At 36.1% G+C, this 14117-nt stretch overlaps 2 protein-coding genes across 2 annotated transcripts; both read right to left on the bottom strand.

The window, feature by feature from the left end:
• Positions 1-2427: 2427 nt before the first annotated feature.
• Positions 2428-4164, bottom strand: LOC106417960. The gene is made up of 5 exons (XM_022709037.2): positions 3862-4164; positions 3530-3744; positions 3188-3406; positions 2978-3108; positions 2428-2850 (listed from the first exon to the last, which is right to left on the bottom strand). The coding sequence occupies exons 2-3, from the start codon at positions 3726-3728 to the stop codon at positions 3201-3203; spliced, it is 405 nt and encodes a 134-aa protein (XP_022564758.1). The 5' UTR covers positions 3729-3744; positions 3862-4164; the 3' UTR covers positions 2428-2850; positions 2978-3108; positions 3188-3200.
• Positions 4165-4508: 344 nt separating this feature from the next.
• Positions 4509-8940, bottom strand: LOC106418684 (protein SMAX1-LIKE 5). Its single transcript, XM_013859432.3, has 4 exons — positions 8588-8940; positions 7224-8482; positions 6084-6303; positions 4509-5996 (listed from the first exon to the last, which is right to left on the bottom strand). Exons 1-4 carry the CDS (start codon positions 8687-8689, stop codon positions 4647-4649), a joined length of 2931 nt encoding a protein of 976 aa, XP_013714886.1. The 5' UTR covers positions 8690-8940; the 3' UTR covers positions 4509-4646.
• Positions 8941-14117: the final 5177 nt, after the last annotated feature.

The raw sequence follows: 14117 nt of genomic DNA, 5'->3' as shown, positions 1-14117 counted from the left end.
ATATATATGAAGTGTGTCTATCACTTTTTAAAACATATATAATTTTACTATATTTTTTTTATTGAATTGGTTGTTTCAAACTTTCACAAATTATTAAAAAATTAAACTTTTAGCTTCATAAATTTATATTTTCGAGTATGTTAAGGTTGTTCAAACATAATAATATTAGAGTATACTTGTTCTCCATCAAATAGATTGTTTTAAACTTTCACATGTGTTTATTTCTTCTTATATATTTTTTTGTTTGTTGGATTAGTATTTCATTATTGAATAAATAAATAGAAATAAAATTTGGAAAATATTATCATCTCCAAAGATAATCAAAAATTTCACAAAATAAGAAAGTTAACAAAACTAAACTTAAAGCTTCGTATATAAATTTTATAAAGAATTTAATTAAACATTTAATTATATTTTGTAAATGAACTATATACAAAACACAAATCAATGTGAAATCAATTTAGTTTAAAAAATGTACCTGATTAGGTGTATAAGTTTCGAGAAATATTTCTGCTCCTTGCAGTCTCTTTCAAACATGATGGTACAAGATATGGAAGTAAAAATTGATAAAAAAAGTTTTCAGATCACTTTTTTTGCTTGGAAATGATTGATAGTTATTTAGTTCCTATAATGTAGCAATATTGTGTTATAGACATATTACTTAGATCCTATAATCTAGAAAGTAAGTTATTTAGACCTATAATAATGATAAGATTATAGATTAAATGTAACATAACTTTCTAGTAATAGGTCAATTAGATCCATTTAAAAAAAATCACACATGAATTAAGGTTATGACTTCTGTTTTAATCCCCTATATATTATTTGAAAAGCATTACAACTTCTTTTTATAGCCACATGTCATCACTAGGATGATTCTTAGAATCATTAGAGAAATATGTTGGTCCATCTAATTATATAATAAACTTTTTATTAAACTAACAATAAATTCATCATTAATGTACTTTATTATTTTCTTAAATAAAATTTACGTAATTGCCTAATGTGGCTAAAGTATATATGGCAATTAATAATTTTGAATAATAAAGATTTGATAAAAAATAGTGTATATTCTATCATATTTTTTTAATTTTAAACTATTAAATAAATTAAACAACCACAATAACCATATAATAAAAATTTAGATTTTAATTTATATGTTATATTTTGAATTTTTACAAACGGCTATAAATTACTAAAACTGTTAAGAGTCTCACATTCAAATTTTATGATCCATGGTTTAAAAATTTTGTTATAACAAAATACAAATAATTACAAAAATTATATAAGTAAAAAGTCTAATTTAATTAATTATTAAGATTAATCTATATATTGTTTTAAATTAAACTATAAACCATATAAAATACAATATTTTAGTTTCAAAATTTACTTTGAACAATTTTTTTGATAAAAGTTTTGAACGATCATTGACAACTTATTTTTAAAAAAAAATTATAAATTACTAAAACTATTAATCCTACAATGAAAATTTTGTTATCACTAATTTAATTTTTTTCTATAAAAGATATAAATGATCAAAAAAACAATATAAGTAAAAATCATCATTTAATAGACATTAATATTAAAAATATACTAAAATATATTATCTATGTTAGTATCATTTAAATTTAATTACATATCCTATCAAATATAAAAAAAAATTTGGATTAATAAAATTGTTTTATATGTTCGCACCAATTTAATTATATATTTAATAGTTACTGAACTTTAATTATTTAATATATATTAATTATTTCATAATATGTAAAAATATTTAATACATAAAATAATTTTTATATATAATGTTGATCTCGCGGATCTTAACCTAGTATATAACATAGTTTAACGTGAACAAACAAGCCACCATATGGTACAACAAAGGCACCACGGCCATGTAGTCGTCTAGACGCTTTTCTCTCTCCTGTCCCGCTTGGGCCTCTCTCGCCCGAATTTCAAACCTCTATTAGTATCAACCAAAGCAAAAAAAAACATCAATTAAAAACATTTATATTTAAAAGAAGAAAGAAAAGACATGTTTTGGTCATTTACCCTGTTAGTCCGTTTTTTCCTTTCAAGAGTGGAATCTTTTTAATAAAAAATGGGATTCCCCGCTTAATTGATAATCATTTGTTATCTTTGGGGGTTTTCTAAAAAATGGAGTTGATTGGATTTGCACCATAGCCCGGCATGGCGGGTCTTTAGTTCAGTAGATAGAAAAGTTTATTAGTAATACGTTGATGAGTGAGTGAGTCCTCACTGACCTGAGCGATTTAGATCACCTAGCAGGCTTTTATAAAGAGATACCGTCTATACCCAAATAAAAATTGATGTTTTCATAAGGAAGCCATCGAAGGCTTTCCACAAATTGAGATTTGGTCGTAGAAGAGTCGAATTGTATCCGAGGAACAGGAGAATACAAAAAAGTAATAAGAAAGGCACACAGACCAATTAATCGTATCGGTCGTATTCTTGAATTTGGAATGAAAAGAGGAGTAATGCTTCCTAGTACAGGACACAGAATAAGACCACTTAGATTAGAATAGCATTCACAGAAATGCTCTTTTCCTCAAGCCGCTTGAGTCTTACATTTTAGAAGTGAAAGCAACTTAATGAGAAGCTAGCTCGACTAATAAAGTTTGGGGGTACCAGCTAGACCGGCAGGGATAGGGCTGAGCTCACACCCGAGTCTTGGGATATAGGACAGGAAGCACTCTTTCAAATGGGAAAGAATATTCGTTAAGCAAAGTTCTTAAAACATGCCTTTGATCGTTTGTTATTGTATTCAGAAACATTAAAATCCGGCTTCTCCATCTTCCTCTTGAATGGAGGCCTCCTCAGCTTGCACAACTCCTGCTTGACATAAAGATAACGGGGGTTCAAATTTTTGAAAGGAGAACATAACTAGGAAGTGAGAGAAAGGGAAACTTGTGCTCAAACGAAGTAATGAAATTGTTACGTAGCAAGGGTGATGTCTTACACGCTCTAAATGATTTTTACTCTTGAGATGCGTGGTGAAATCTTCAAAGGTATGGCCATCAGCTGAACATAGTTTGCAAGAAAACTCCCTAAGAGATTGATCTATATCAGAGGGGCGCATCTCCTCTGAACCTGGAACAAAAAACCAACTAGTTAAGAAACAACAGCTTCCGCTTCAATACTGAAAAAGAGAGAGAGAGAGAACAAACACCTTTCAATAAGGTCTACCAGGAAAAGTTTTTATCAGAAGGGAGCTCTTTAGAATTGCTCGGATATGCTAGAAGAGGGGTGTATCCCTTAGACCGTAAGTAGGGAAAATGAGCAGTTACATGCTCCACGTGCACATCACTGGTTATGATCATTAAAGTAGCCGGAGACGTAATTTTATTTTCAAACCGCAAAAAATCATCAACAGAGTTGGTGAAAAACCCTAATTAACAAAAAAATAAAAATATAGAGATTAGTTGTAAGGTTTGAAGAAGAATGACGAATTTGAAATTGTTTGTATGAATCTAAACCCTAATTTCTAGGAGAAACAGATAAGAAGATTAACCGGGAGGGGTGTGACAAAGACGAATAGGGTTTAGTTGTAAGATGTGATTGAGGTTGCCAATGGCAGTGATGGTGAGATCACCTTCACAGTAGCCTGCCTTCTTCAAGGCCGATTCTATTGACGAACCGACCAGACGAGCATCGCAATCTTTGGGAACCGGACAGCTGTTGATGTCCCAGAACACCCATGTTTTTGCCATGTTCCTCAACTCCAACCTGAAAACCAAAAAAAAAATATCAATCAGAATCAAAACTGGGAAAAAACAAATCCAACTTGGCCTTTGAAATCCTCTCAGATGAGATTTACAGAGAGAGAGATTCTAAACCACCGACCTCGTTTTCTATGGAGACTGAAACGCCTGAGAGAGAGAAAGCACGAAGAAAACGAAGATAGAGCGACAGTCGACAGAACAAGCTCTATACCGGATATTTTAGGGGAAACTACACATCTGTAAGTTAACGATACTCCTGTCCCATTTTTATGGGCCGTCACTCTTGGCTTTATAAAAAGTTTTTTTTTTAACTAACCGTATTCGCAAATAACGCGCGTTTGGCAGATTACAAGTCGCGACAGGTGGCGGTTTGACGCCCATTGGGCTTTTTTCACTTTACATACTGCAACATTATTAGTTGGTTTTCTTGGAAACCAGCTTATACAGTTGATCATTTTGCTTCCATAGCATAGTATCTTACTCCAAAGAGTTGCCACGCTCATGTAGAGTCTGTCTTGCATCCTCAATCCTATTCACAATTACATCACCAACCAATGAGTGTTTGTGAATACCCAAATCAGTGCCGCCTCGCATCTCCATCAAGTCCATAAGTCTGTGGAAGGATGACCATAAAGGAGTTTGATTGCCATGCTTAACATCCACCATGGTAAATGAAGCAGCAATCCCTCTGTACTTCAGTATTTTTAATTCACATCTATTAGTCTAGCGTTGTTTTATCGCTCAGATACATTTGATTTGATTGGCAAATTTAAAAACGCATTTATATTACAGTCAACTGAAAAGAAAAAAGAGTTACACCAGTCAAACCCCCACATTAGTAATGGAAATTTTACATTGAAAACGAAAATAAACAAAATAAAACGAACGAAATTTAAACCGAAAGATCTACTCGAACTTGGAAACTTGGACTTTGTTCGGAAGACATGTACCCATGTACCCACCAACCCCACCACCATATTGTTTGTTGTTGTCAACTATACCCCCAAACACCATCCTAATTACACCCGTATCCTTTTCCCCGCCTTTTTTAACCGTTAGTAACCCCGTTTTGAAAACCTCCTTTAACCAACTCTCAAACGCACCGCTCTGAACGTAACTGCCGCCGCTAATCTCCTTCACTAACTTCTCCTCCACGCTAAACCTAACTCCACTGCCGTCTTCTTCTTCAGGAAAAACCTCCCTGAAAGCCGCCATCATCATTGCCTTTTCGATTCCCGGTTGATATGACCGGTTAAGAACAAACCGGTTCTGAATCATGTTCAGAAAAGTGCTGCTGGAAGAGATCTCTGTCTCTTCCTCCGCGGTTAAGTCGCTTGAGATCGGACTGATCTCTCCTTCTTCTTCAGCTTTTAAGTTTAGGTCGAGATAAGAGCTATTGAAACTTGATTGCCTCGAGAACGCTTCCTTCTTGATCTTACCCTCCTTAACCGGTAAATCTGATCCCGGTTTTCTCTTTCTCCCAGGACTCTGTGCCGTGACCTCCAAGCCAATTTGCAAAACAGAGTCTCTGTTTCTCGCATTGTCCTCCTTCGTCAAGATAAAGATGGCGGTTTTATTCTTCTGCTTCTCTTCGAACCGATCTGCAAGGAGTTTCAAGAGACGTGAATCAGCCAAATCGATGTCTTCGATCAAGAACACAACCTTCTCGCCATTCTCCAGTCCTCTTGCCTTAAAGTCGCTGTCTTTCTTCTTAAGGTCAATGTGAACGAGAGACTCCAAAGAGCCAAAAACAGATTCAGATACAGTGCGAGCTATGGTCCTCTTCGCGGCTGTGTCGATGCCCTCTATCATAATCCAGCCGTTTTTCTTGTTCAACACGGAATCCATCAAACTCTCAGCAATCAAACGCATTGTCACAGTTTGCCAGGGAACACTCTCCTCCAAAGCTTTCACCAAACCACTGATCTTCTTTCTCGTCTCTATTACGGAATCTGGTGGAAACAGAGAACGCCCTAAGTCAAGAGTGGTCTTCACGTTCTCGTTGTCATCATCTTCAGCTTCGTTGATTGATTCACCCTTCTCGTAGTCGTTTCCACCCAAATCAAACTCAATAGCGCAACAAGTCTGACGCCTGAACTTGGCAATCGAGTTTGTGGCTCGCTGATGATTCGGCTTTAACCCCAACGAATCAATCAAAGATACAGATCTTGACCCCATCAGAGGAGAGCGTCTTGTCTGATTGTGTATATGTTCACAAACCCTGTTCCATTTCCTCCTCAGTCCCATTAACTCTTCCTACACAGCACCAAAACCAAGAGTTAGCTCTTTAGTTAATCATTGTGATCATCTAATGGTACATTTAAATTCAAATATTGGTTATACCTTGTGTGGAGAGTTGTCACCATCATGAGATTGGAGCCAAGAAGGCAAGAGCTTCTCTTGATTAGCTTTAAGCGCTTTTGCTTCTCTCTCAAAGCTAGAAACACACTCAGGACAACAACTTAGCACAGAGCTTATTGTCTCTTCTTCCTCAGCTTTATTGTAACCAGAAAAGGACTTTGTCGCATTAACACTACTGCTCATGTTCCATGCCTCATGTCCACTGCAAATAAACAAAACGGTCAAGAAAAAGAGATATCAGTGGCATTCTCGCTAACGTCTGAAAACAAAGCATAAAAAAAAAAAAAAAGTGAAAAAGAGATTTTGGATTGTTGTAAAAAGTGTCTTGTAGACAAGAAGACAAAATGTTTCCCTAATATAGGACGGGTCTCTTAGCTATCAGACATAAAAAGAGAACTTGAGACTAATCAACCAAAGTAGTAAAAGGGGTAAAACCGTCCATACATTGCTACAAAACAAAAACATAAACTTAAAAATCAAAAGTTTCAAGCTTTTTATCTTTATTGTCGCAGGAATATTCTCCGCTGCGATGATTTGAAATTAATTTGTCTACAAGCAATGCCCATTGGATAATACATGAATCCAATATATTCCAAAATGTTACTACCTACCTCCATTTTTCGAAATCCTAGTATCCACAATTTCGTAACGGATACAAAGTTTTTACACTATAATTCTATCTAGTAGCCACACTTAGGTGGACGACTCCTACTATACTATGAGGGGTCCAAGTAAAAAAAAATATGTATATAAAACACAATAAAGACTGTATAGTGTGAAAGGACAAGCATGGAGTCATAGACACACAGGGTTTTGGCTTCCGTGAGACATTGATCTGAGTAAGTCAGAGAACAAAGACAGACTCTAAAGGGACCAGTTTCAAGTAAAAACTTCTGCAAAACACACAACATTTTCAAAAGAAATTATCTAACTATTATTTTTGAACTACGACATAAGATTCGTTTTTTTGGTTAAGTTTTAACATAGCTAGGTGTACTAGCTAGTGTCACTATCTACCCAAAACCTTTTTTTGACCAAACTCACTTTTGTGAAAAAATGACTGGAACAGTTTTAACTTTTTTTAGAGTAAATTAATGGTAAAAAGTAAGAAAAAGAGTTTACCTTGTCGCATGAAGGCTTAAGCCAAGATTAGCTGAAGATGGGACAGAGACAGGATGAAGAGCCCACAACGTTTCTAACGAAGGTTGTCTCATTTGACATCTCATGTATGTCTGAAACGAAGCTGTTCCCATTACCCAAACCCTCCTCTTAGAACCACGGATTTGATCATCAACGTCGTCGTATTCAGCGATTAGTTTCCCAATTTCTTCAACTAGATGATCCAAAGGACTGTAGGACGATGATATCTCACCATTGATTGTCCACGTTAAGTCACCAGTGAAGATAATTACATCTTTGCCACTGGTCGTGAGAGAAACAACTTTCTTCCTTAACTCGATTATGTTCATCTCCACGTCTTCTCTCCTCATGAACTTGGAGGCCATTGGCGAAAACTGAAACTTGACGAAATGGGTCTGCTTTAAATCCCCGAGCTCTCCTCTCTCTAGCCCCCCCATCAGCTCAGAGACGAACACTTCCGTGAACGAGACGGAATCTCCGACAATCACAGGGTTCTTCTTCTTCGTCTTCTTCCTCAGAAGAACATCAACCACGAGTTTCATATCGTTTTCTCTCAGGCGCTGATGATGAGGGGAAGAGGAGATTAAAAGTGGGTTTTGGTGGTTTAAGAACTGGGTTTGCCATAAAGGGATGTTAGGGTTTAGAAAGTTGAAGTCTTTAGGGTTTTGGTAGTGGTGAAACCGACTCATGTTGATGTTTGGCTGTTGATCGGGAGAGTTCGGAGACGAGAAAACTCCGACGACGGAGCCGCCGTAGAAGACCGAGGAAACGGAGCATTCCTCGACGCAGTTTTTCACGGCGGTGCTGTTGAACCCAGCTTCTCTCATGACCCGGCTCACACTCGGGTCGTCGAGGATGGATATAACCAACTGTTCTAGCTCCACTTTAACAGCAAGCAGCTGCGTTTGCTGCGTTTGAGGCTGCGTTTGCGTTTGCTGTTGTTGCTGCTCGATGCAGTCTCGTCTCTGGTGAGCTTGAGCTCTTTTGAGCGCGGCGACGAGGGCGTTCGCGAGAGAAGGCTGGCCGTGGAACATGGGACCGGGGATAGTGGGAAGCCTGTTGAGTGCGACGTTGAAGCAAAGCTCGAGGGCTCTGCATTGAAGAGGATGGTTTTGGTGATGGTGAAGAGAAGGGGCAAACTGGTAATTTGGTGAAAAACCAGGGTGGGATTTGATGCACGCCCTTCTCAAAAGACTTGTCCTTGATGACAATAATGTAGCTGCTACATGGAGAGGACTGACCTGAACCGAACCCATAAAAAAACAAAAAAAACTTTTCCCTTTAGTAAATAAAACATCAAAAGATCCAAACTTTAAAAAACAAAAGATCCAAACTTTGAATGAAACCTGAGCATGGCCTCTTCTCCGAGCTAGCGTGAGAGATTGCTTCAAGACAGAAGCAGCCTCTGTAGTGAGTGTCTGTTGAATCGTATAACCACCTGTTCGCATAACTTGTTAAACCTAAACCCTAACCCCCACCCCCACCTTTTGAAACTGAAAACAACCACTATCGAAAGCTGTCTGGTGTTAACTTGAAAACTTCTGCCTCCTCCTCCTTTAACCACACCCCAAATAAGTATAGCCCACAAGTGGAAGGAACAGAGTAAAAGAAAAGGAGCTTCCTTTCTTATGTTTGGAGACTGTAAAGAAGAGAGAGAGAGAGAAGGTTTAAGAGAGTTTTAGTCAGATAAGGAACTTAGACCAAGCTGGTTCCTTTATACTTATTTCATGCTGGCTTTTCTGTTCCTCATCTTGTATTATTTTTTGAAATTTTTTAAAAAGTTTTATTTTAGTTTATTTTAAAGGGGTTTTTGATCTCATAATGCTTTTACTTTATGATGGGTTTCTTTTTGGACAAACGAGCAGCTTTTGTATGCTTTTGATTTTTGCATTTCACTCAACTTTTGTCTTCTTTTATTTACAGTGCAGCTTCAGTGTACCATTTTTGCTCATCATTTCCTTTAATATATGGTAATTATTAGGGAATAAGAGCATAAAAAGCTGCATTTTCCAATATAATTTTCACTTTAATATATGTCCACCCGCTGAAATTAGTCGACAGGGAGAAGTATAATTTTTTTTTATTAAAGAAATAATAATAATAATAATATTTGTTTTTGGTTAATAACTTTCGATGGATTAATCACAAGATAAGTATTGCTATAAAACTTGTCACTCCTATTTCTTTTTGTTAAATCAAGTTGTTCACTTGTAGATATGGAGACCTCATGGTGCACACACAAAAAGAAGATATGAAGACCTCATTGAAAACGTATTAAAATTCTATAATGCATGGTAATTAAACTGCCAACAATAAATTTAGTTAATAAATTAAAATGTTGATTTTTCTTCCATGTTTTTTAAAAAACTTTTTGTTGTGAAACAAGTTTAAAAGTTTTATAGTTTGTTAATCACATCTTGTAAACCTCAAAGTAATTTCTAAAATGCTATTTACATTTTTAGCAATAATAATTAAATTAGAAGATTAAATTAACATTGTATACGAAATTATATTTATTATATGATTATAACCGACGTTACTCTCTTTTTGCATTGATGTGCGTAGGAGTGACCAACAAAGATCTTCTTGCTCTTTTTATGTATATCTTAGGTTGGTCCTAAAAAGGTTATTTAGAGTCTCATTTGTTTAATCTCTAATAAAGATATATTACAATGATAAATTTAATTAAAAATATTTTATTGTAACAGTGAAAATCAATTAATTACAAGAAGGACAAAAGAGAGGAATGGGCTCTCTCTCTCTTTCTCTCACGCCAATCCTAGGAGAGAGACAGCATTTCATTCCCGGAATACTGCAAAAGCAACCTTCTGTCTCATCTCTCTCTCTTTTTTTGTTTACATCATAAAATCACTCATTTATCTATTTATGTCATAAGAGTTGGTGTTAACTCTAAAGTGAAAGGTGTTTTGTATTTTTAGTGTGTTCTGATACATCAACCGCATTTTCTTTGGCAACAGAAATTTGTTAGTACAAATAATTAACTTTCATTTTTGTTATGCGTGGTGAAATGCGGTTAGTACTTTCCTGAATTCGAATGTCTTAATCTTAAGGCATCTCCGTCCCCACCCTATTTTTCACCCTATTTAAGAGTAAAAATATTTTAATGATACTCTATTTTTCGCTCTATAATAGAGTAAAAATAGGTTTACTCTATATATAAAGTAATTTTTTTTTTGTTCATCGCTCTATTTTTTACTCTAAAATAAAATATCATAGGAATATATCACAACTATATTATAGAGTTACTTTATTATAGAGTTAATCTATTTTAATGTAAAAATTAAAGTGAACCATTGAAGATGGTCTTATGACATCTCCACCATGACATCAAATTTGGTGTCGAAATTACACCAAATTTGGTGTTTTGCTGACATTGTTTTGTCATCTCCAACTATGACACCAAATATTACACCAAAAATAATATTATATATTATTTGATGTTTTCAGTTTTAATAAATTTTTTATTTATTTATTTATCACACTTAGATATTATCTTTGTTAAAATTTTGTAATTTTACGTTTATATAATTTGTTTATATTTATATTTTTGGTTTAACAATATTATACTTTTATGTATTTAATGTATATAGATATTAAAAATTACAAACTATTATTTATGAAAAGTACATAACAGAATAATATATTTATTTTATGTTTTTGAGTTTTTATTTCAAATATAATATGCATTTTAATCTTATCAAGCCTATGTTATTAAATTTCATATTTTATAAAATACTAATTAATAATTTATAGTATTAATAAAAAATATAAATTTCTATGATATTTTATTTTTAATAATATAAAATATTACCATTTAGCGATTTCTTAATTGAAAATAAGATAAAAATATTTAATTTGTAAAAATAATTAAAAATAAAAATAATACAATATATTACGTTTAGTTACAAATTTGAACTAATTAAAAAATAATAATTGAGCTAAATTATTAAATGTAAATAATAAAATATGTATATTAAATATTTGGTGTAATACTATTCACTATACACCAAATTTGGTGAGATGATGTAATTTTTGGTGTTCTATTGGAGATGAACTTACACCAAATTTGGTGTTTTGGTGTTCCACTGGAATAAAAAATATACAATTAGAGGAGGGGGCTGGTGGAGATTTTTCTCCCATGCACGAGTCTCTAGGAGCTGAAAAAGACATTGCAGCACGAAAAACAAGGATGTTGACAACACCTCTAGCTTCCCCCTTTTAGAAAGGTTTTTCAAATTTGCTTCTTCACGCAACATCCTCAACCCTAATAATTTTCCCGAAGTAGCTTCCTCCACGCAACCTTTCAGCTTTGCAAAACCAGATCCAGGTTCCCTTCGTGTTGATCTCTCAACTTCTGGCTTGCCTGCAAATGTTTTCAAGAACAACAAAGCATCAACCGGTTTCTGTACACTGAATTCACCGGATCTAAATTTCAAAGGACCGAGAGCTCACTCCGAGTCGACGCATAACTCCTCCAGTTGAACATTGGTCTAATCCTACCGCTCTATAAGCTTTGGAGTAGGGTGGGTCTACATCTTCCTATGGCTAGACGTCTCACCGCTGAATAAAAAGGAAAAGGCTTAGCCACAAGAGCGATGGAGCCGCATATTAAGAGGATTTGAGCTCCACCACTGGATACATCAGCGTTGATTGAAGAAAATTCTCGTACTCTGATCGGGAGACTGACAAATCCGAGAGAACAACGGCTTTGGGATCTCATTCCATCTCTACCTAGAAAATGGAACTCACAAGGAAGATTGATAGGGTCATACTTGGGTAACAACTGTTTCCAGTTTAGATTTGAGAAGGAAGAAGACCTATAGAGAATTCTAGAGAACATGTCTTACCACTTTAGGTACTGGATGGTGATACTGGAGAGATGGAAGCCTATCATAGCCGACACTTTCCCTTCCTCCATCTCTTTTTTGATCAAGATTAAGGGTCTACCGCTACACTTCCGGGATGAAGATATGATCTGCAGGATTGGAAAGGAACTGGAAACACTAGAAAAGCATGAACTGACGAAAACATCTGCGAGAGTAAGGGTCTCAGTCAATAGCCTCAAACCACTGGTTAAAGAAACTATAATAGAACTTGATTCTGGTGAAGAGTGCAAAGTTACCTTGGAGTATGAACGTCTGCAGAACCATTGTTCAAACTGTTTGCTCCTCTCCCATCATAGTGAACATTTCCCTTCACGCGTTTCTGAACAAAGTCTGATGGTTTATCCACATGTGGAGAAAGAAACAGAGCAAGCGATTCAGGCGACAGAGGACAATAGCTACCATCAGTCAAGGAAGTACTCACCTGTACGTGGACCTGACCACATGAAGAAAGTAATGAGCAGTAAAAAACTTCAAGCAGAGGTTGATAGACATGATAAAGTTTTTGGGAAAAGATTAAGTACAATACACACCTGTAATCCTCTACTAGTCCAGCAGCGACCCTTAACAATTCCTACACAGAGAAGAAGGGGTGGTGAGGAAAATGAGAAACAAGCAGAGTATATATCTCCCCCATATACGAAAAGTAGAAGACATCACCCTTATGAATCCTCACATAGGAGACTTTTGTTCCTTCATAGAAATATGCGAGAATAAAGGATGAAGATAAACTTTGGTACATACCAAGAGGTCAACTCGCCAAGCCTCATCCAACAGAAGAAGTGCTATGTGTCAAATCTAGCACTAGCACAACATGAATCGACGGTAACTTAGAGGCAGCACCAAACGAGGGAACAAATTCTGGAAGATATAAATAAAGCCACGCAGCAATACCTTAGTTGTGACGATCCCACAAAAGCTGCAGTGAGGAGACTCAGAGTGCTTGTTAGTGAAACGCAAGGTCAAGTAGAGGAGACTGTGGAGTCTATGCTTGCAATTACCAATCCTACAGGACTGGCCACCCACCAAGTAACTCAGCATAATCATACCCCACAACACCAGACAAGGGACTAAGTTATGGAAGATTACATAATGCTACCCTACAATATCTGAGATGTACTGATCCTACTGAGGAAAAGCTAGACAACGCAGAGTACTTGAAGGGGATGCCCAAGGTCAAATGGAGGAAGTCGCAGCAGGAATCATTGCAGCAAACACATCTGCCCCACTGGCCCCAGACACATCTTTAAGTGCTGAAACGGTTGACCAAAGGATCACGAGCCTCTCCTCTCAAATAGTTTCAAGCCCTCCGGAGGGCCTCCAACGAACCAAAACGAGGACGAGACAGAACAATGAGAGGTGTCTGATAGTGATGTTCCACCACGAAGAAGAAGAAGACTTGTTAGTTCTCGAACAATAAATGTAAGCCCAAATGTGTTGTTGGGTGCAAGCTCAAGGAAGAGGAATATCTCTACTATGAAATTTTCACCTGCTAGAAGGAACTCCACGGAGAAAGCAACTTCACAAAACCAAGCTGCCATCGCATGACCCTCTCAGCAAAGGAGAAACCCGCCTATCCAACTGATTCCTGCAACCAAGAGGAGGAAAGAGGATTTCCGGGCTGCTTTACCCCAGGCTCCTTATTCATAAAGCAATCTGGAACTGCTGCGGGTCAGGGAATCCTGCAACAGTCCAGCGGCTGAAGGAGATCCATAGAAGGAACAAACCTGATATTATCTTCTTAATGGAAACAAAAAATCCAGATGAAAAAACCCTAAAAGACCTACAATGGCTAAATCTAGATAACTATTATATGGTGCCGCCTGGAACACTAAGAGGAGGCAGTCTTTTCTTATTCTGGAAGGAGCAAATAGATCTCACTGTAGTCTCATCAACTAAGAGCTATATAGATACACGCATCTCAAACAAAAGAATTTTGTTTCACACCACCTTTGTCTATAGAAAGCCTGAA

The sequence above is a fragment of the Brassica napus genome, chromosome C9 (genome assembly GCF_020379485.1).
Source record: "Brassica napus cultivar Da-Ae chromosome C9, Da-Ae, whole genome shotgun sequence".
In the NCBI taxonomy this organism is placed as follows: domain Eukaryota; kingdom Viridiplantae; phylum Streptophyta; class Magnoliopsida; order Brassicales; family Brassicaceae; genus Brassica; species Brassica napus.
The sequence above is the reverse complement of the archived record's forward strand: the minus strand, read 5'-3'. Positions and strand labels throughout refer to the sequence as shown.